Source organism: Fusarium falciforme, chromosome 3 (genome assembly GCF_026873545.1).
Source record: "Fusarium falciforme chromosome 3, complete sequence".
Lineage (NCBI taxonomy): Eukaryota > Fungi > Ascomycota > Sordariomycetes > Hypocreales > Nectriaceae > Fusarium > Fusarium falciforme.
The window spans coordinates 3,699,101-3,720,462 of record NC_070546.1 but is presented as its reverse complement, the minus strand read 5'-3'; the positions used below and the strand labels follow the sequence as shown (position 1 = coordinate 3,720,462).

The window sequence follows — 21,362 nt, the reverse complement described above, 5'->3', positions numbered from 1 at the left end:
GCTTCACGGATCGCGGCACTCGTTCCGGGACACAGGAGAACCGACAGGGATAATCAGCCCAACAAACAATGGATGACTTCAGCGCAGAAACTAGGAACCAAGACGCCTCTCGGCTTCTGCTTATCAGTTCAGCTCAGCTCAGCTCAGCTCAGCACGCAAGCACGCAAGCACTCAAGAACCACGCCCCGACCTTGGCATCGCCTAGAACCCCCATGTTTGCTTCGAGATCCGGAGCTGACCCTCCCTCCCCGCGTCGAGCTTTGTTTTGGTCCCTGAAACCACAAATACCTAACCAGCATCCCCAAGTCGTAGGGATAGGTACTTGGTGTAAGTTGATGATAACCTTTCCCTCCCGAGGTTTTCAGACGCGTCTGGGGTTGGATCTGGGCCCTCCCCATGCCGTCATGATCTGGCCTCAGACCAACTGAGTCACAATTGCCCAAGAGGCGCATTTCACAATCTTTCTTAGATTGATCAAGGCACCTTGTTTTTAATTTAGGGTCAAGTTATTATGCTCTATTCATACTCGTTTCGTCCTGGGTATTCATCCACCGTGCTAAACATTTTACCGGCCCATCCAGCCACCATCCACAACCAAGATGTGACCGCTCACGTAGCCACTGGCCTTGCTCGCCAGATACACCGACGTACCCTTGAAGTCCTCCGGGGAACCCCATTTGCCGGCAGGAATGCGCGAGGTGATGCTAGCCAGGCGCTCAGGGTTCGCCAGCAGAGCCTCGTTCATGTCTGTGGCGATGTAGCCGGGGGCGATGGCGTTGACCGTGATGCCCTTGGACGTCCACTCGTTGGCGAAGCTCTTTGTGATCTGGCCCACGGCGCCCTTGGACGCGGCGTAGGCGGGGACGGTGAAGCCGCCCTGGAAGGTGAGCAGCGAGGCAAAGTTGATGATGCTGCCGCGGCGGCCGGTGACGGGGGAGGGCTCGAGCTTGAGCATGTGGGCGCCGACGTCGCGGCAGAGGGTGAAGACGGAGTTGAGGTTTACTTGGATGACCTGAGTGTGTTAGTATTGCCCAAACGGGCAATGGAGATGGTTAGATACATACCTCGTTGAAGTCGCTATCGGGAAACTCCTCGCAAGGATGTCGTCGCTGAATACCGGCGCAGTTGATCAGGATGCGAATCTGGTGTCCATCGTCAAGAACCTTGGGCACGAGGGCAGCAACAGATTCTTGCGACGACAGGTCGGCAGTGTAGATGAAGGCCTTTCGGCCCAGTTTCTCGATAGCCTCCTTTGTCGAGTTGACAGTGGTATCCCGCTACAGCCCTCATGTCAGCACCACCTTTTCTCCCAGAGTTCTCATGAGATGACGTACCTGGACCAGGATGATGTCGGCACCAGCCTCGGCAAGGCCAATTGCGACGGCCTGGCCAATGCCACGGGTGCCACCAGTGATGAGAGCAGTCTGACCCTCAAGTGAGAAAAAAGAAGCAGCCATTGCGAAGTTTGTAGCAATGTCAGGTTACGTTACGAGATGGACAGAGGATGGTGTTTTTGTTTTATTCAACGAGGGGCAGGCCCCCCCGCGGGGTGAAAGTTGACGATGGAGGGGCAGTCCCCCCGGCTTCGGAAAGCGTCATTTGGAGCGGCTTAAACTCGGCCTCGATGGTCCAATTCTTTCTCGTAAAAGTCGAGCCGAGTCAGGCCACGAGCCCGCTGTCAATTGTAATGCCCCTGCCCTCGTTGGAGAGGAGCAGCTAATGCGTGCATTCGCACTCGCAGGCGCCGGAGAGAAGTCCGGGTCCCGGCCATATCACCGTATAAAGCCCCGCATGAAGCCCATAAGGAGGGGTGACCGACCTGTACCTGTACGCTCATGACTCTATGCTCTCCCGACTCATGTTTACTCTCGACAAGGCAACTTTACTCCGTCAGTGACATGAGGAATTGGTGTATAGCTTGTGGTTGAGGACGGATAAGGTTGCCCTCCTCTCAACTATTCTGGACAATGAACCGGCGAGGATTACCATTCTAGGCCATTCTCCAACGCCGTCTCCAAGAACAGTGGACCGGACAACTGAAGCGGACGCTAGGTACCCAGCCAGCTCGAAAATTAGCGCTTCAGCACCCCGCGGGAGGGAGGAGCTCCGTCAGGTTTTGTTTGAGCCGGGTCAGCGGGGGAGGAGTGTACCTGGCTTCAGTGTAAGACGGCTGGCCAACCAAGTCGTTTCTAAAGCTTCCACACACCCCTGATCAAGTCAATGTACTTGTACCTGACACGGCTTTCGAAGCTGCAAGAATTGAAAATTGCCCATTCTCTTTCGCTGTCATGGGGGCCGAGAGGCGTCATGGGGCGTCATGGGACGTCCCTCGCGGGGCCATCATCCATCGTGGGGCGGGTTTTCCGACCCGGGCGAGCTCCATCTCGGCCCTCTCCCCGCGATTGTATTTTTTCTAAGCAGAGTGACGGTCAGAGTGCCTCTGTTACCATTCGAGCGTCTTCTGGACAATCGTGTGCTTTTAGTACTTTTTGCCTTGAGCTCCTCTGGAAGTCACTCGGGTTTCGTTCCAATATCGGACCCGGCTTGAATCCCCCCCCGACCCGCCTTTTACAACTAACCCACGTCGCGCTCTTCCTCTCACCTCCATTCGCGTCTCTCCAATAATTTCTTTCCTTTATTATTTCTTTAGAGATACCACCTCCTGCTCATAACTCGTCAATTGGCTTGTAGTTTACCCATCTCCATCTCTCCACCTTCTCACATATCCTCCACAATGGCCACTGAGCGTGTAAGAGCTTCCGTCCTCCACGGCGAGAAGGATCTCCGTATTGTAAGTTGAGCTATCTGGGAAGCTTGGCCAAGCTAACCACCGTACAGCAAGAGCGAGAGCTTCCCCAGCCTGCCAGCAACGAGGTCCAGGTCGCCGTCCAGTCCACCGGCCTCTGTGGCTCCGATCTTCATTACTACAACCACTTCCGCAACGGCGACATCATCGTCCGTGAGCCCTTGACCCTTGGCCATGAGTCCGCTGGTACCGTTGTGGCTGTCGGTTCAGACGTCACCCACCTTGTCGTCGGAGACCGCGTCGCTCTCGAGGTTGGTCTGCCTTGTGAAGCCTGTGAGCTCTGTGGTGAGGGTCGGTACAACATTTGCCGTGGCATGAAGTTCCGTAGCTCAGCCAAGGCGAACCCTCATGCCCAAGGAACTCTCCAAGAGAAGATCAACCACCCTGCCAAGTGGTGTCACAAGTAGGTATCGCTCCTTCTAGATCGCTTAAAGTCGTTCTAACAAGAGCTCAGGCTGCGCGAAAATGTCTCCCTAGATCTCGGCGCTCTCGTTGAGCCTCTCTCTGTCGCCATGCACGCCCGAGACCGCGCTGCTCTCCCCAAGGGCTCAACCGTCCTGGTTCTCGGTGCTGGTGCCGTCGGTCTCCTCGCAGCCGCCGTCGCCAAGGCTGACCAGGCCAAGACCGTCATTATCGCAGATATTCTGAAGGATCGAGTTGACTTTGCTACCTCCAACGGTTTCGCTGACGCTTCCGTGGTTGTCCCCATGGAGCGCCCCCAAACTATTGAGGACAAGCTCGCCTATGCTCAGAAGGTGGCCGCTATGGTCAAGGAGACTCAAGTTAACGGAGAGGCTGTTGGGGAAGTTACAGCTGTCTACGAGTGCACTGGTGTCGAGACCTGTGTGCAGACTGCCATCTATGTAAGCCCACGGCTGCTATTTCGTCCATTGACAACCCACTAATACGTTTCTACTAGGCCACCAAGCCCGGCGGCAAGGTCATGATCATCGGAATGGGCACCCCCATCCTCACCCTCCCCATGTCCGCCGCCTCCCTCCGCGAAGTCGACCTCATCGGCGTCTTCCGTTACGCCAACACCTACCGCCAGATCATCGACCTTCTCAACAACCCACCCGCCGGCATGCCTGACATCAGCTGCCTCGTGACCCAGCGCTACAAGGGCCTGGACCGCATCGAGGAGGCCTTCAAGATGGCAGGCAAGATCAAGGATGAGAGCGGTAACCTTGTGATAAAGGTTGTTGTCGATACTTCGAGCAATGGGGACTCTCCCCGGCTGTAGATTTAGTTGTTGAGGTTTGGGCGTGTTTATAGATTTGGGGAAAACGGCGAATGTTGATGAATGATGTCTTTGGGATGGGTAGTTTGCTAGCAAAATGGATATGGGTTTCATGATCAACTTTAATTGTTTCCGTCGCCCTCAGCCTAAGCTATGGGGTAACATGGAATACAAGTGAATAATTATCGCCAATGAAGGAGCTTCCCTCTGTAAACCCAAGACTCATAACATGCTTACAAGAGGAAATATAAAGCACCAAATACTCAGATTTCGAGATCCGACAAGAATGACACAGCTCGGGTTTTAGTTTGTACAAGGCCGCGGGATTCTGGGCCGAGTTCATCGGGCGGAAATTGGTTTCCGACTACGGAGCCCCGCCATGAAGCAGCGCGGGGCAATTCACAGCCAGGGTAGACCCTCTCACACGGAAGAGATCAAGACTGACGAGGGAGGAAAGTAAGGATGAAAACTTGGATGATGGGAATCTTGCTTAGGATGAACTTCGTCATGCTAAATATCCGGTTTACTTGCCAAATATTAAATACAAATGATACCAACTGTAGCATAAGACTTATAAACGATGATTTCATGAGAGAGTTTTTATTCATTCATGAAGCTTCTATAGAGCCTCTAGTCTATTACATAAACGACATTGTGTGATTGTCATCTCACTTTTATCTCATAATCTCATCCAGGCCCGCAATCCTTAACCCTTTATCGTAAACCTACAGCCGTCCTTGAAGTCACGACTTGTCGGGGAAGCCAAAGTCGACACCGAAGGGAGGGTAGACATATCGCTTCAGCTCACCCTTCTTTGTGAGGTCGTCCGAGTAGTCGTTGAGGAGCTTCATGTCGTCGGCGTCGAGGTCGACGATGGTCTTGTTGGCGGAGATGCGCTCGGGGGTGACGGACTTGGCGAGGACAGTGCTGCCACGGGCGACTGGATTTACATGTTAGTTATGGATTGCAACTCTGATACGGATGTAGAAACTCACCGTGGTAGCTGAGGAGGACGGTAGAGGCAGAGACACCCTTCTTCTCGGCAATCTTGACAACGGGCTCAGCGGTCATGACGGGACCGCCAGTGCTGCCGAGAGGGCTGTAGGCCTCGATGTGGATGCCCTTCTCCTTGCAGAAGTCGACAATCTCCTGCTGGGGAAGGCTAGGGTGGTTCTCGATCTGGTTGACGGCGGGGATGATGGTGGCATGAGGTAGAAGCTCCTCGAGGTATCGCTTGCTGTACTGCGGTGGGATGTCAGTCTTGAGCTCTGTGTCAAATTGAAGAGGGAAGGCTTACGTTGCAGACACCAACGCCCTTGGTCTTGCCGGTAGCGGGCAGCTTCTCCATCTGCTTCCAGCCATCGACGTGGTTGTAAGATCGGATAACATCTCGGGAACCGTCCTCCTTGGTGGGGAACTTGTCATGGTTACCCTCAGGGTTGAGGAGAAGAGGCCAGTGCTGCATTCATTAGCAACCATTTTCCTGTCAAGGGAAAACTGCAACTCACCACCAGGAAGAGATCAACGTAGTCGAGACCGAGAGCCTTCAGGGACTTATCGAGAGCCAGCTCGCAGCGGGTGTTGTAAGTAGCCCAGACCTTGGTCACGATAAAGATGTCCTCGCGCTTGACGCCAGCGTCGAAAGCAGCCTTGAGGCCCGCGCCAACCTCCTCCTCGTTGCCGTAGCAGTAGGCGCAGTCGATCATCTTGTAGCCATCCTTGAGAGCGAAGGTGACAGCGGCCTCGACCTGACCGGGGGCGGACTGCCAGGTGCCTGTAGATGGGCGAGAGTCAGTCAATTGACTCGCTCGAAGCTTGTAAAGAGTAGATTTGGCTAAGAATACTACCTACCGAGACCGACGGCAGGAATCTCCTGGCCGTTGTTGAGCTTGAAGCTGGTGGGAGCCATTGTGTGAATCTTGAAGCCGGTGGAAGAGAGTGGGGGTTGTCTAAAGACGAAGGATGAAGAAGAAGGAAGAGATCGAGTCGAGAGCAGAGGGAGAAAAGAGGCTCCCACAGAAGCGGGCACCCTTGCGGCTATAAATCGCGTCCCCATCATGAACAATCTAGCTTTCCACGCAGCTCATCCCGCTCCCTCAAGCTCATGACCCTTTCTTCCCCCCAATCTGCTCTGATGATCCGCGGGGTCAAAGCCGAGTCGAGTCGAGCAGGACCCCACCAAGCTCCGTCACTTTTCATGGTCCATGGCGGGGCCCCAAAGGAGAGAGACAAAGGTTTGGGGTGTGCGAGGTCCAGTTGGTGGAGCCGAGTCATGATGTACTGGTACGAGGGCGTCGGTGGACGGAGAATTCGCGCCCGTTTCTCGGGGTGGGGTTGGTCCGAGGGGGCAGCAGCCACGCATCATGCCTCTCCTCTTTGTGGTTTATCCATGCGGAATCACAGGCTTTTCCGTCTTTTGCTGCATGCTGCTGGATGTAGGTACACACTTGGTTGGCGCCGCACGATGCCCATAGTGGCCGCCACAAGGTGGATCGAGTCGGTAAGAATCCCGGTCAATCTTCCGGGCTGTTGGACACTCTGCCCCCAACGGCTGACAAACTTCTGTTTTTGAGAGAGACGGGGAGCTTGTTGAAACGCCAACTGACTGATCGTTGGTCACAGAATCAGTATCATCCTGGGATACCCCGCGTTTCGTGGCCTTGAGCTCGTTTAAATACTCTTCCTCTGGCTCTTGGTTGGTGGATATCCAAGCTTCACCCACGACACATCACTCGGCAGCTGGAGAAACGAGATTGCTGTTCTACTGATTCAGCAGTAATTATGAAACCCCCAATCTGGGTATCCCAAGAGTCCTTCGCCGAGACTCTTGCCTCTCTCTATGCCGTCCTCGTCTGAGCTCTAAGGAAACGACAGGAAACTATACATACATATATATGGAAAAGAAAAGAGAATGCACCGGTTGGTGGTATCCATTACAACAAAGATGTGCCAAAAACTCCCCTCTCCATGTCCCTGGTTTTTTACGATCCCGCCTCTTCTCGTCGTGCGTCATTGTTTCTTTCATGATCCAAGGTCTAGCCCGACACAAGAACCCAGAGCCTGTGACATGTTAGCAATGATCATCTCGTTAGGGGACGCCGCCGAAGCACGGCTAGGACCTCAAGCCTAGCCGGCCCCTCAAAGCAAGATGTGAACACTTACAAAAAGAATACCATCAGCACACCAAACATCTTGGCAATCAGCCATCTGTTGCTTGATACTCGAGACCAGTACTTGAGAAGCTCTCGTTGCGCTCCCTCAACATTGTCCACCACATCCTCGGTGTTGGCATCGATGCGCTGGATCATCTCGCTCTGCTCCGATACCATGGTCGCTAGTTGTCCAAAGATGCTGCCTAGTTCGCTAATCGTCTTCTCGATCGCTTCGATTGCCTCTCCTCGTTGTTGGATGTATGTGTTGGTTGGTTGGGCCTCCTCCATCATCAACAATTGTTGGTCGCCCACGGGGTTAAGGGAGAGCGTGTCTTGGCCTGGAGCTGGCGAGTTACGGGCGGGTGTTCCGTAGAGCGGCGAGGCGGACTGTTGGATAGATGGTTGCGCATGCTGCGACACTGACGAGATGAAGTTTTCCGTTCTTGATCGCGAAGCCTGGATATTCTTGGTTCTCTCCTCCAGGACATCTTTGAAGTTGACCGAGACATCAGTCAGTTTGCCTTGCAGCAGATATACGACGTTCTTGTTGTGCTCGCCCTCCTGGTCGGCCTTCGGGTGCTGACTCTTGGAGAGTGTCTGTAGGGCACCGATCTGCTGGTTGAGAGATGACAGATCTTGCTTGATAACGAATGTGAGTTCGTTGATCTCGACTGGCCGGTCGTCGAACAGGGTACGTCGCTTCGCCACTATTTCCTGAAATTAGCCTTTGGCGATCAAAACAATCGCGAAACGAGAGGCACCAAAGGGTTGCCTCGACTGCCTCCGATAAGACAAAAACTCACATTGTGCTAGCTTTTCCAGCTTGCCCATAGTCGCCGAGATGCCTCGGCCAATTTCGGCTGCCTTCCTGGCAAAGTCAGATCGCCTCGGCCGGCCGTCAGCATTGCCGTTGGCGGCATTCTTTTGCGCGTCGGTCAGCAGAGACCGGCGCTGAGAGCTGACTTTGGAGGCGGCCTGCTTGCGCTGCGCCTGGGCAAGCACCGACTTGAACTCGGAGGTTCGGTCTTGGATAGATGCGACAGCCATCGTGACTGAATTATGAGGGGTTGAAGATGGGCTCGAGGGAGGGGAGGACTGCGGCCAGCGCGGCTTCGGTTCTCGAGCAGTTCGCGGCGAAAGTAAGGGCGGCAAGGGATATGCCACCTAAACACCCAACAGTTGTTGATTATGAGGCGCCAAGTCGTGATGTTCGGCGTCGTTGATGGTGCTGGATCGGTGCGGAAGGGGCCGGATCAAGTCTCGGTTCGGACAGGTGAAGGGTGATTGGGGGCGGGATATGACGCGGAATCGAATTGCAAGATATTAAATAGAGGTAGAGTATTATTAGTTGCCTCGACAGCGTAGAGTCTGACCAAGTTGAGTTGAATACAGTTGCAAGAGAAAGCTGGACGTGCAATAGAGTTGCGCGCTGCAGGGACGGAGAAGAGGCTACGCAACCAAGAATGTCAGAGACAAATGAGGTTTGGCGTTTCTGCGCCTGAAAGGAGATTCGGGACGTGTCGTTGGTTTGTCTTGGTTCCAGGCCATCCAGGCCAGAAGCACAGACGTCGAACCGCCACGCTGGCTCCTTTGAATGTTGAGCCGAGGTATTTCCGCTGTGGCTAGTGACTTTCGTGATTGTGTGGCTTGACGGGTTGGACTCGCTCGGGATGTTGCAGTGATACAGCATGTCCTTCGTTTCAATGTTGAACATGGAGCTGGGCCTCAAGAAGCGACCAAGGACAACGCTGTGCGAGGAATTGCCGTAAAGTTCTCGCCTATCTTTTTTCGGGTGCGAGGCCGGGTTCAGACAATCTCGTCAACCTAATTGGTGTTTCTTCAACACGTGGGTGTGAAGCAGACTACAAGAATGCGTACGGAACGGACTTTACAACTTCACTTCAACCTTGTCCTTTCAATCTCAAAGCATAGTTGATGTGAATACTTGTTGAAGCTTTGCGAATCTTGGACATCGCTGCATCTAGTGAAGCTCAAGAAAGATTCACTTAGATTGCCCTGCCTTTCAGGTCCGGGCTGCACTCAAGTGGAGTCCGCGTGAAACCGCCACTCAGCGTACTTCTCGAAATAGTATACGGAGTAAGCGATCCATGGATGCGATTGACATAATCCCCCTATCAAGCCCCCGCCAGACCTTTGCCAGCTTATAGGACACTTTTACCCTGCGTGCATATTGTTTCTTGCATCGTTTCCTCGCTTCTACTCGACAATTGCTTCCTATCTGTCGCGCAATCCCTCGAACCGCTCGCTGCCAGCCTCCTTTCTTCCACTTCGATCGACCCCGCGAACCCCCGCCAAATCGACACCGCCATGGCTCAACAAGGCATCTTCAGCGCCAACCTTCTCTCCCCTGAGGTCAAGGCTGCTCTGCCCGCTGGCTACACTCTGCGCGCCCTGCGAAAGTCCGACTTCGACAGTGGCTTCCTTGACTGCCTGCGCGTCTTGACCACTGTTGGTGAGATCAGCGAGGCCGACTTTGCGAAGCAGTACGACGAGATGGCCGCTGCTGGCAGCTACTACATCATCATCATTGAGGACACCACTCGCGCAGAGCGCCCTGTTGTCGGAACTGGCGCTCTCATCGTTGAGCGAAAATTGTAAGCCAATCTGACTCCAGTTCAACCTGGCATTGAAGGCTGACCAACTCTCCCTGCAGCATCCACAACCTTGGCGCCGTTGGCCACATCGAGGATATCGCCGTCGCAAAGGACCAGCAGGGCAAGAAGCTGGGTCTCCGAATCATCCAAGCCCTCGACTACGTCGCTGAGCAGGTCGGTTGTTATAAGAGCATCCTCGACTGCAGCGAGGCCAACGAGGGCTTCTACGTCAAGTGCGGCTTCCGACGAGCTGGTCTCCAGATGGCCCACTACTACGAGGGCACCAAGGGTAAATCGCAGTGATTTCTTTATAACGTTACGGACGTGTAGGCGTGTTGGAGGCCCAAGTGCTGTGCCTGGGCTGTGACGCGCTTACACGTACACATGTTTCTCTTTTTGTTGGCATTCACCATCTCAGTGCGTTGCACAGAGGCTGATGCGGTTTCGCATGGCGTAGGAAGTAAAATATAACGAAGGTGTCTGGACATTAGAGGGTAGATCGGCTGCCGGATGAATATAGACGAATGTTTCTGTGCCTTGCTGCAACTCTTCGCGCAGTGTGTCCTCGGTCACATTTGAGCCTTGAAACTCTGATGTAGAATGAGGATTGAAGACCTTACCCATTTGACTAAACGGCAGTGATGTTAAGGCACTTCTTAAGAGGTTTCACCTTACTTTTATCGCCGTGATGGTTGCAATGAAGAGGAGGGTGAGAGATGTAGGAAACCCCATTATTGGCTGGTATAGGCTCACATTGGACTTGAGCGTCGCTGATACAAGATACGACGAGACGCATCCAAAAAGAAATAAGGAACGCAATCACTGGCAATGCCTACCAATTGGATCTGAGTTCGGGGAAAGAAAGAGCCGATAACCGACTTGACGTCTTCCCAAGAAGGTACCCATCACGCGCGTTAGGGAAAAATTAGGACACTGGTACAAAGATCAGCTTCTGCTTCCTAATGATGCCTACCAATGTGGAATAAATTTTTACAAAACAATCTAGAGAATGCCTTTGATGGCATATTCTTCCACTATTTAGTTATTATTATATCTATCCAAATGCATAGTAAAGTCATGGCATAGGACGTGTTAGACGTCCTTTGTCGTTCTGGTGCCTCGATTATTTCTTGTCCCGCGTACGTGTCATCCCTCGACACCACTCGACGTCACCCCCCGACTACGAAGACGGGGCTTGCGTGTGTTGTCTTCCAAGGGTCCGGCGCAGTGGTGGTCGTGGTACGTGCGTGGTTGGTGTGCTACATGCGACGCGCTTGAAAGTGCAACAGGTTTGTTACGTCTTGTGATCCCCCGCAGTCAAGGATAGGAGGAGAGAGAGGAGAGAGGAGACAATACAACTAACAAAGCCGGCAGGCTGCGTGAACAGGTTGCATGGTCAATTTTTGGGAAATTTGCTCTTGACGATTGCCGTTCCGAGGCTGCACTCTTGGACCCATGCGGACAGTATCCAGGGGCTTGAGGGTTAGTCCTGGTTTGTTGGTCGGGAGACTGAGCCACATTGAGTGACGAACCCTTCAAGCTTTCAATTTGCATTTCCAGAAGCAAGTGGAGGAATGGGGACCTCTTGACGGCATTCTCCTTTGTACCTTGGTGGAGGCTGGCTGGTCAAGGTGCCATTCGCCGCTGGAACGGAAGTCCGATTAATGGACTTGCACTACGTCAGCAGAAGAGAGCTCTACAGCTCGTAGATGTGCTTCTTGCTCACCTCGTCGTGACACTTACAGCCATCCTAGTTTCTGAGAAGCTGCAGAATGTCAGTCACCAGCTCGTAACCGGCCCCTTGATCCATGTTTCGCGTGCGCGTGTGTTAATTACCAGCTCCGGGTATTGTTGATGAGCGTGGCACTAACGCGGAGTCGCAGCTGATCTCGTAACCCCGTAGCGCTGTTTCGCTGCCGCTCTACATGCGTTGGCCGACTCCGCTGATAGTCTCCATTCCTCGGTCAGCCCATCCCCTGTTTTTTTTTCTGCCTCCTCGACGCTGGCTTCCGTTGAGTGGAGGATTCTAGTGTCTCTTGCTGCCGTGTTCTCCGTTATTTCGTACGAAATTCTCTGAGGCTGGGCGAATGGGGTACCTGCTTGGTGCGTGCTGCTGCCGGCCGTTGTTCCTTGTCTTCTTGGCCCCCCAGGTGATGCCAGAGCCCGGAAGTGCCCCATCACCCTCCGTCATCCAATCTCCAACGGGCGACCTACTACCGCTGGCACGACCTAACAAAAGTGCCTGACCGCACCATTCGCTCCCCGACCATCACCTCCTTGCTCCATCACCATCGTATCGCCATCTGTCGCCTTTGTCCTATCTGTTTGTTCTGTTTTCATCATATTCTTCATTCTGAGTGTATTTGCATCTTCATTTACATTGTCGTCTTTGTTCTGTTCCTTCATTTCCCGCGCAGCCCCTGTATTCTAAGCTCCCCATCACGTCCGATCGCCCGTTACGCATCTTCTCCTCCCGCCGATCTTCATCACTGCCGAACTCGATAAGAAGGCTGTCGCGCCTAATCCCGACTCCGTTCGCATACTGCCGAACTACATCCATCGCCTGGAACCGGTGTTCAGCCCTCACCAGCTTTGATACCCGACGAGAATGCTCCGATAACTGAGCATCTACATACTACGCACGTTATGGACGGGACATACAATAACCCCTACGCGCAAGCGCAATCTCCATTGTAAATGGCCTTTGCCACCCTCGATTGGTGGCCTTTTGTTAACCTGGCACTTCTCTAGATCCCCTCAGACTCCCTCGGCCGGAGCATACCAAGTCAACGTCAGCCGCCAGAAGACGAGAAAATGGGTCCAAGCGCCCGTTCAGAACTATGACGGTGATGACTGGGGTGCCGATGAGTTCGAAGACGACGAGCCGCCGCCGCCGCCTCCTGTCCCTCGGGTCACCACGGGCCTCCGTCCCGTTGGCCAACGGTCCGAATCCTACGGCCCTTCCCCGATGCTGGCCGCCGCTGTGGCATCAAGTTCACAGAGCTCCAGCGGCCCGCCTTCGTTGCACATCCAGACCCAGCAGAATGCTTCTCCCTCGACCGCAGCTCCTGCCCGTGGCCCCGAGCAAGTCCACAATGCTGCTGCACTGGGAGCCGGACGAACCGGCTCACCCGCCCCCGCGTCTTCCGGCGCAGGATCGTCAAAGGCCCCCAGCTATCATCAGCCCGATGTCCGATCTTCCACACCGCAAAGCACCGCCAGCTCTGGTGCTCGCGCTTCTCCCGCGATTCGACCGTCTGAACTGTATCGTCACGTAGACGAGGACCGAAGGCTGGGTGGTTCACCTCTATCCATTGCCGAAGCTATTGCGGCGAAACCCAGTGACCGAGCAACGCCACCACTGAACGAGCCGAACCGCCAGAATTACAACCAAGGAGATGGTCCTGGTAATCAACCAATCCAAAAGCAGCCGACGTTCGATAGTATCCTCGCTAAAAGGGAGGACTCTGGTTTCGCGCAACGAAGCTTCGACAATGCGCCAGTGGCCGAAAGCCGACCTCTTTATGAGGAAACCCACGATGATAAGGAGGAGCCCGTGATTCACCCAGCCGCCGGTATCGATCGCAAGCGAATGTCCGTCAGCCCACAGCTGCCCAGCATGTTGCGGATGTCGGGCTTCGGGGACGACTTTTTTTCCTCGTCAAGTTCAGTTCCTCCTTCCGCACCCCTGGATCCTGTAAAGCAGGAACAGCCCCCCGCACCAGCACCGGTCGCCCCTGCTCCTCCGTCACAATCCGATAAGAGCTCATCCCACGAGGTTTCCACGATCGACGAGGCTCCCAAAGAGAACACGAATAGCCCAAGGGTCGCGGTCATTTCTCAAAACCCGGCCCTCGCACCTGCGAATGACCCTCGAGCCATTCCGCCTCTGCGCACGCCGAGTCCTCATACCAAGTCCCTGGAAGTAGCAGCACTTTCTGGCTCTCCCCAGTCCACACTGCCCGAGATTACACCCACTGAGCCTCTCAAGCCCCGTGTACCGGAATACTCCCCTTCAGACTACGAGCCTCAATCGGCCCAGACACAACAGACCACGAGCACTTTTAATGCATCGCCTGTTAAGGAAAGCGACATGTTGAGTGAAGAGATCATGAAGTCCCTGAGTCCGATCGGCCAGAGTTCTGCCCTGGCTCCCCCACCAGACAACTCGCAGACTTTGACGCCAGGCAACCGAAATGATACGAGGAATAGCAGCTACACTCTAAGCGGCTACGATGATTATTGGGCTGATACGACCGAGAAGCCAGCACAAGAAGCGAACAACGAGGTGAAGGATCACGAGAAGCCGCAGCCAGTGCCTGCTCCGGCAGCTGCTCCGCTTCCACTGCCTTCTCCAGTGCCGGAACAGAAGGCCCTTGGCTCCGGCTCATCCAGCCCAGCTCCTCCACCGGCTGAGGATAATACGGAACCAGATTCTCTAGGTTTGCGCCGAAAGTTTTCCTGGGAGGCCGATTTTGGCCCTTCGCCCAACTTTTTTAAGAGCGAGTCGCCTGCTGAAGCTTCATCCAAGAACGAGGCTCCCACTGTCAATTCTCCTTCGCCACTTGTTGTATCTGCTATTCAGGCTCCTAGGGATGCCACACCTGAACCCGCTGGCCCATCGAGGAGCTCTCCGGGGGCTGTCGAGACTCCCATGATCGTCGTTCCGCCGTCAGGTGGGATCTCACACCAGGTTTCCAAAGCCAGCACACTTCCTCCGACACAGCAACCAGTTGTTCTTGAGCCTCCGTCTCCCATTTCTGTTCGAACTGATGAGAGTACACCACACGGCCTTGACCGTGTCGGGACTGGGGTTGAAGACAAGGTGCTCATACCGACACCATCAACCATCACTGCGTCAGCGACACCACCCCCTGAGAAACCACAACCACAGACACTGGTGCTTCCTCCGAGCGAGTTTCCTCAAACCATCCCGTTCCGCGACATCATGAATCTTTCCACCCCCCTTCAAAGAACTCTCAAGTTTGATGCAGGCCGGGCCACATACGCCGCGTGGGAGTCAGGTCTGGAGAATTGGCTCTCTAACCTGATGACTCAACAACCCGAGTATGCTCACGCAACTGGCTCTTTCTCGGGAGCTGGTCTTCCTGGTTCGAGTCAGGGAGGGCATGCTTCAACACCAAGCGGATCTCACTCACAGCAGCCATACTACCAGCAGTATCTTAACGCAAGCTCTCCGACCACGACGGCTCCGGCAGCGGGCCGATCTCGATTGGGCGGCTTGCCCCTGTCAGCACCATCCGGCTCCAGCAGCTTTGGAAACTCGGGTAACCAGCTGGGTACCAAGAGCAAGGAATTCATGCATTCGGCTGGCAAGATGGGCAAGGGACTGTTCAGCAAGGGGAGGAGCAAATTGCGCGGAACCGGGGACAAGGTATTTCACTGACGCTTCTCTTTCTAGAACCTGCTGCGATGGGCTTCTTCCTTTTTCACTCCGAGCAGGGTAATTGTTGGGTTTATTCTCTCTTCATCATGCGCTTCGGGGCTGATGTTTCACTCTTGGCCTTATGACGAGACGGGTGTATGAGATAGGAATTCTACGACGCTTTTCCCCCTTTCCCACATGTCACCATGCTGTTGCCCATCCATCAGGCTGTATGTGACGAGAATGTTTATTAATGTTTCTTTGGTTGACAGGGCGAACCCATCCCTCCCCCGGTGCAAATCAAGACCAAGAATGAGAGACGCACGTCATGGGGCCTAAGCCTTGGAGCAAAGTCCCGCGCTGATGAATCTGCATCGCAAGCCGAGAAAGACATGATGTACACGAGGCCTCCGACCCAACCGCACCAGGCTCCCCAATCCTCCCAGTCGTCTGTTGTATCTCCCTTTGGCCCTGCACCTCAACATGGTGACCCAGGTAAACGACTTGCTTCACGAGAGAGCTACGGACCCCCACCCATGAGCGGACCGGCAACCCTTCCCAGTAGGGATCAAGAAGATAGGACGGAATGGCAAATCCCAACGCCTGATAATGACAACTCTACCTGGGATCCTTTCAAGGGCACGGACCTTGGGAAGGACGATGCTTCGGAACACTCTGGAGTCCAGCTTGGGAACCGAGAAGATCATGGCCAGCCAAACCGTGGCGCTGAAGTGCCATCTGGTAAGCCGGTGTCTGGCGACGCGACACCTACTCTTGCCAATACTGGAGGAATCCGCATGGTGCCGCCGGAAGTGCCCGCAACTTCGTCTCAGCAGCCTACATCTGCCTTTGCTACCCCCTCTCAACCAGTCCCTGCTGGTGCCCCTCCCCAAACCCAGAACGAGGCAGGTATGCCTCAACGTCAGTCGTCTTTCGTTGGTTTGCCATTGATTAGAAGAGGCTCAACTTTTGACGTAACCACAAAGCCCGCTCAGTCGAAGCCCACCGAGACGATCACTGAAGGGGTTTCTACCGATGTTGACGAGGATGCAGCTGCCGGGCAACATGGAACACTCACTTCCGAGGTCACAGTTGGTTCGACTTTGGTCGGTACAGATTCTCTGATAGTCGGTAAGGATTTTGAGAAGGATGTCGATGAACCTGAGCAGCAGACTCCTGCAGATGCGCCAACTGCTCAGCAACAGCAGCAACAACCTCAGCATCAACCGCGGCCGCCCCTTCACTCGCAACCGCAACACCCATTCCAGATGCACCCAGTCCATCAAGGCTCCATGCCACTTCAGCACCCGCAGTTTGGACCCCGGCAAATGGTCCCACCTGGCATGATGGGTGGCAACCCTATTCACAGACTTCCTCCCTCTGGACCATGGAAGTTGGAGGAGAGCCATCTCTCTGAGCCTCTCCACCGTGTCACTCCTAAGCCCCAACAGCTTCCCCCAACTGGTCAATGGAAGCTTGAAGAAAGCCACCTGGCTGAGCCTCTCCATTCTGTTAACAGAAACCGTGCCGGTACCAGCAGCTCACACCAAGAGCTTTATTTCGGATATGACAAGGAGACTGGGATTGATCTGCCTTCACCAACGAGCTCTGTAGCCACGAGTCCTGTATCCAAGCCGTTCCAACATCGACAAAAGCCAAGTGAAACGCCTCCATCATCAGCGAACCGATACCCAGGCCTCTTTCCGGGACAGCCACAAGCACAGCAAACTCCTAAAGACGGACCTCCTGGCCCTACTCCGCAGTTTATGAGACGGCTATCTAACGAGGCAGGTATTACGCGAACTGGAACGGGAGGTCCAGAGGAGGAACGTGGTCGTTCAAGAAAGGCATCAGCGTTGTTCAAGGACATTGGCAGTCGGTTTAGAAGGGGATCATCTGAGCGCCGAGGCACGTCTGTGGAGCCCAACCCACAGCAGCAACAACATCAGCAACAGCCTTCCCAGTCTCATGCGCCTGAGCAGCCGCATCTGCTAGGTGACGGGGCTTCTGTATCCAGCATCACCACAGACGAAATCCAAGAGCGTAAGAAGGCCAGGTCGAGCTTCATGCTTGGACTGCGAAATCGCCCCTCGACGGACCACGGGCGACAAAAGAGCGGAGATGGGTTGATGGGACCTCCTCCTCGTCCAGATGAAGCCAGACCAGAGACGTCGCCGGAAGAACGAAAGCTATCTCGCTTCGGTACAGGTCTCGGTGCTCTCACTGGCCACCATCACAAGTCCAGCGGCCCTCTTCGCGCATCTACATCAAACCTAGCTAATGAGCCTGGTACAAGCACGCCCCTCCCCAAGAAGAGATTCTCGGGTTTTAACACCAAGGCTGCAGTAGCTGGTGTCTTCCACCACCGTCCAAGTGGAGATATGACGCCCAAACCGGGGACCCCCAACTCCTCAAGGCCTATCTCAAGTCAGCTTGTACTCCAACAACAAGCGTCTTTGGAGCGTCCAGAGTTTTCTCATCCTGGATTTGAGAGGAGCAACACAGCCGGTCCGTCATTCGGCCAGATGCAGCAGCCCACCCTAGCGAATGCGCAGCCGCTTGATCCCCAGGAACGCCGGAGGAGACGGGGTTCAGCGGCCGGGTTGATCTCTGGGCTGTTGGGTCATGGCGGTAAGCATAAGGAAGAGCATCAGGACGCGCCGGTTCGACCACCTTCGGGACAACACCTTTCGATGCAACAACCCCAACAGCCCCAGATGCAGCAGCCTCCAATGCAGCAACCACAGGCTCGCCAACCTTCCGGGCCTCAAGTCGGCAACCCCCAGCTCGGAGGCCCTCAGCTGCCTAGGCTGCAAACCCAGGGTCAACCTCAAGGCCCTCCCCAGGGCCGTCGCCCTTCAGGCCCTCAGCTTCCAACCCCTCAGCTTCCTGGACCACAGCTTGGTAGCCCTCAACTTCCGGGATCGCACCCTGCTAGTCCCCAAATTTCAGGCCCAACAATTGCCAGCCCTCAGCCTCAGAGGCCTCAGCAGTATGGAAGTCAGCAGCCTCCCATGCTCCGTCGGATGACTGGAACCTCTTCGTTGCTCGAGCAGACTCCGACGTCCCCTGACAGGCCCCCCTCAGGCGGGCCTCACCAGAAGCAGCAGGCTCAAGTCGCCTACCAAAATTCTCGTCCGTCGCCGCTAGGTTTTGGACCGTCAACAACGCCAGGGGGAACCCCCCCTATCGGCACAACGAACGTCCCAAGTCGTCATGGGACGCCGCAGACTCCTTTTAGTGTCGGACAGGTCCTTTCTGATAATGGATCTGGCAGGATGCGATCGACCTCACCCACAGCCTCGGCTGTACGCCCTGCCCCGATGTCGCAGGGCGCCTACCACAATTCAACACAGTCCCTGGATAAGCTGGTTCGGCCTGGACAAGTCGGTGGCCAAGCTCAACAGCCTGTTGCCGGCTCACCTGCTATGGCATTTCGACCTGACGCTCGGCCGGCTAATGGTCGCGTTGAGAATAATACTCAAGATGACTTGCCTCTATCTCCAGTTTCTCAAGTGTCAAACATGGGACCTCCATCAGTCTCTTCTATCGCTACAGGGCAAAGTCCTCGACTGACAACATCCGGGCCAGCTATGGGAAGGAGACAATCCTCTCAGCTTTCACAAACATCACAGCCAAACACGCCCGCGCTGTCCATGGCCTCTCATACTCCACCAACGCAACACCAACCGTTTTCTACTCGCATGGGGATGTCGCCACAGCAGCAATACCAGCAGCAGTTCCCTCCAGGGTTCCAACCGCAGGTTTCTAACCCCCAGCAGGGCGGCCAACAAAACTTTCCCAGTCAGCAACAGCCGGGCGGTTTCCGTGGGCAGCCAAGCCCACACCCTTCGTCCTTTGCCCCTGGGCGTCCATCAATGCAAATGCAGCACTCTGTCGGACCTCAAGTACCTCCGAAGGACAACCTGGGACCTCCACCTCAGCCTTATGCCGCAGAAGCACCTCGTCAAGGTAGTCCCGCGTCGTCTAAGTGGAAGGGACTGAAGAACCGAATGTCGGGGCAGGCGGTGCATAAGCCATCATCGAGTCAGAGCAAGCCGGAAGGAGAGAAGCTGTCCGCGAGCAAGATTCTCGGGGCATTTAAACGAAGCTCCAAGCAAGCGCCGGCTGTCGAACACTCTTTTCAGGGAGGTTACCAAGGAGGACGGCAGCATCAGCAGTTCCCTGGTCAGCCCCCCTACGGCCAAACCCCGACCCCACGACAGTCTTCTCAGTTTGGCAGTCCCCCAGTCGGCCAGATGCAAACCCCACGGCAATCCTCTCAGCAGTTTAGTAGCCCACCTGTCGGACAGATGCAGACTCCGCGACAGTCCTCCCAGTTCACCAGCCCACCCATGGGCCAACATCAATTCCAGAGACCTCCAGGACCTATTGGTCAGGGTCAGCCTGGTATGGGCCAGCCGTATCCCGGCTATGGATTTAAGCCTCAGGGCCAATTCCAATCCCCTCCTCAACCACAGGGTCAGTTCCAGTCTCCTCAACAACACCAGGGCCAATTTCAGTCTCCACCTCAGGTCCAAGGTCAATTCCGTTCTCCTCCGCAGGCTCAGGGCCAGTTCCAATCCCCTCCCAGACCTCAAGATCGATTCCCATCGCCGCCTCTCCCACAAGGCCAGTTCGAATCTCCTCCTCAACGCCAAGTCCAAGGCCAGTTCCAGTCACCACCCCAGGCCCAGGGTCAGTTTCAATCTCCGCCTCAACCTCAGGGTCAGTGGCAATCGCAAACGCATAGCCCCGGAGGCCAGTTTGCTCCATCCCCTTACCAGCCAGGCCAGTTCCCTACCCAGGGACAAGGAATGACCGGGCAATCCCCGAATAGGACACACCCGAGCCCTCGCGTTCAGCAGGGGCATATGATGCAGCAAAGCACTCATCAACAGCAGCAGCCGATCACGGTCCAAACGTCGGTCCCCATTCAGCAGCCAATTCCCGTACACGCGCCATCACCCCATCAAGGAGCCTTGTTGCAGCAGTTCATGCCTCCGGCAGCCAACAATCAGCCCAACAACGCGGAGCATCAAGGAAACAGAGGAGGGCAGCCAAGCCATCCGGCGTTCGCGCACAGAGGTAGTCCAGCTAATACTAACCAGCAAGGAAGGCCGGACATGCAGCGTCTTGTAAGCAATGACAGCCATCACAGCGGTGGAAGCAGCGGAAGCTCAAGGCTAGGCAGCAACCCTCCTCCCGCGGTTCAGTATTCATCCCCTAGGATGGTCGCCGGCGAGAATGAGGCTACCAAGCCTCTGCCTCCAGCTGGGGGTGTACCTGTGGTTGCTGCGACTGCTGCTGGTGCATCGCCAGCCGGCGGTCAACCTCTTGTGGCGATGAACGAGAACTCGGCGCCCAAGACCGAAGAGCATCGCGCTCTTTCGTTGAGCCCTCCCAGCGGGTCGAACGGCGAGATCAGCCCGGTCAACTCGGCCCTTCTGTCTCAACCAACGCCGGAGCCCAAGAGCACGATCAATGCGGCGCCCGCCCAAAACGAAACAACACACGGCAAGGCCGTTTCACCCGAAAGCAACGGCAATGGGGTCGCTACCAAGGCGACTGGCGGGCCTTCCTTCTCCGCCGAGCTGGAAGATACAGAGGATGCTCGGAAGCGCACGTTGCGGATCGACTCACAGGAGGAGAAGATCCATTATGACCCTAATGCCGACTCGGATGGAGAACTGCCTCCTCAGATGAGCGCAACGAGTTATCCCGGACAGGAGTGGAACCCTTACGGAGGGGAATATGGAGATCTCGATTAACGTACCGCAAGTTGATGAATCTCTCTTGATATATACGACAGCACAATTTGTCACCAGTCTTGTGCCTTGACACATCCGTCCTTTCATTTGTCCTTTTGTTTATAATCGTTTACAGCGTGGCGTCACGGCCATACTTTCATTTACCCCCCTCCTTTGATGGTTTGTTGAGCCAAGATCGCATGGGGGACATTTAATACACAAAAGCGGGTCAGGGAAAACGAGGACAAAATGGAAAAGAAACACACACTTGAGCATATACAGTTTTCTTTCCGTTAGTATACATAATTCTAGTCATTCAGAGCATCGCCCGTGTCGCAATGTCCCGGGCAAGTATAATAATATTGCATTAATCGCCAGGTCGGTCAGACCCTTCATCTTTGAGCTGCGGACAC

At 55.0% G+C, this 21,362-nt stretch overlaps 5 protein-coding genes and 1 pseudogene across 6 annotated transcripts, besides 1 other annotated feature; 3 read left to right on the top strand and 3 right to left on the bottom strand.

Annotated features, from left to right (window-relative positions):
• Window positions 1-565: 565 nt before the first annotated feature.
• NCS54_00441300 (Hypothetical protein) lies at window positions 566-1,457 on the bottom strand (the record flags this gene model as incomplete). Its single annotated transcript, XM_053149951.1, has 3 exons — window positions 566-1,012; window positions 1,065-1,277; window positions 1,335-1,457. The coding sequence occupies 3 exons, from the start codon at window positions 1,455-1,457 to the stop codon at window positions 566-568; spliced, it is 783 nt and encodes a 260-aa protein (XP_053005926.1).
• Window positions 1,458-2,734: 1,277 nt separating this feature from the next.
• NCS54_00441200 (PKS-ER domain-containing protein) lies at window positions 2,735-4,049 on the top strand (the record flags this gene model as incomplete). Its single annotated transcript, XM_053149950.1, has 4 exons — window positions 2,735-2,791; window positions 2,839-3,209; window positions 3,261-3,669; window positions 3,726-4,049. The coding sequence occupies 4 exons, from the start codon at window positions 2,735-2,737 to the stop codon at window positions 4,047-4,049; spliced, it is 1,161 nt and encodes a 386-aa protein (XP_053005925.1).
• A 740-nt stretch (window positions 4,050-4,789) lies between these two features.
• On the bottom strand, window positions 4,790-5,955 carry NCS54_00441100 (D-galacturonate reductase; the record flags this gene model as incomplete). Its single annotated transcript, XM_053149949.1, has 5 exons — window positions 4,790-4,986; window positions 5,042-5,288; window positions 5,344-5,505; window positions 5,555-5,820; window positions 5,898-5,955. The coding sequence occupies 5 exons, from the start codon at window positions 5,953-5,955 to the stop codon at window positions 4,790-4,792; spliced, it is 930 nt and encodes a 309-aa protein (XP_053005924.1).
• Window positions 5,956-7,081: 1,126 nt separating this feature from the next.
• On the bottom strand, window positions 7,082-8,245 carry NCS54_00441000 (T-SNARE coiled-coil-like proteiny domain-containing protein; the record flags this gene model as incomplete). Its single annotated transcript, XM_053149948.1, has 3 exons — window positions 7,082-7,106; window positions 7,209-7,905; window positions 8,002-8,245. The coding sequence occupies 3 exons, from the start codon at window positions 8,243-8,245 to the stop codon at window positions 7,082-7,084; spliced, it is 966 nt and encodes a 321-aa protein (XP_053005923.1).
• Window positions 8,246-9,472: 1,227 nt separating this feature from the next.
• Window positions 9,473-10,116, top strand: NCS54_00440900 (annotated as a pseudogene). Its single transcript has 2 exons — window positions 9,473-9,813; window positions 9,873-10,116.
• Window positions 9,473-10,116: a sequence feature.
• A 2,343-nt stretch (window positions 10,117-12,459) lies between these two features.
• Window positions 12,460-20,970, top strand: NCS54_00440800 (Hypothetical protein; the record flags this gene model as incomplete). Its single annotated transcript, XM_053149947.1, has 3 exons — window positions 12,460-12,506; window positions 12,565-15,208; window positions 15,472-20,970. The coding sequence occupies 3 exons, from the start codon at window positions 12,460-12,462 to the stop codon at window positions 20,968-20,970; spliced, it is 8,190 nt and encodes a 2,729-aa protein (XP_053005922.1).
• Window positions 20,971-21,362: the final 392 nt, after the last annotated feature.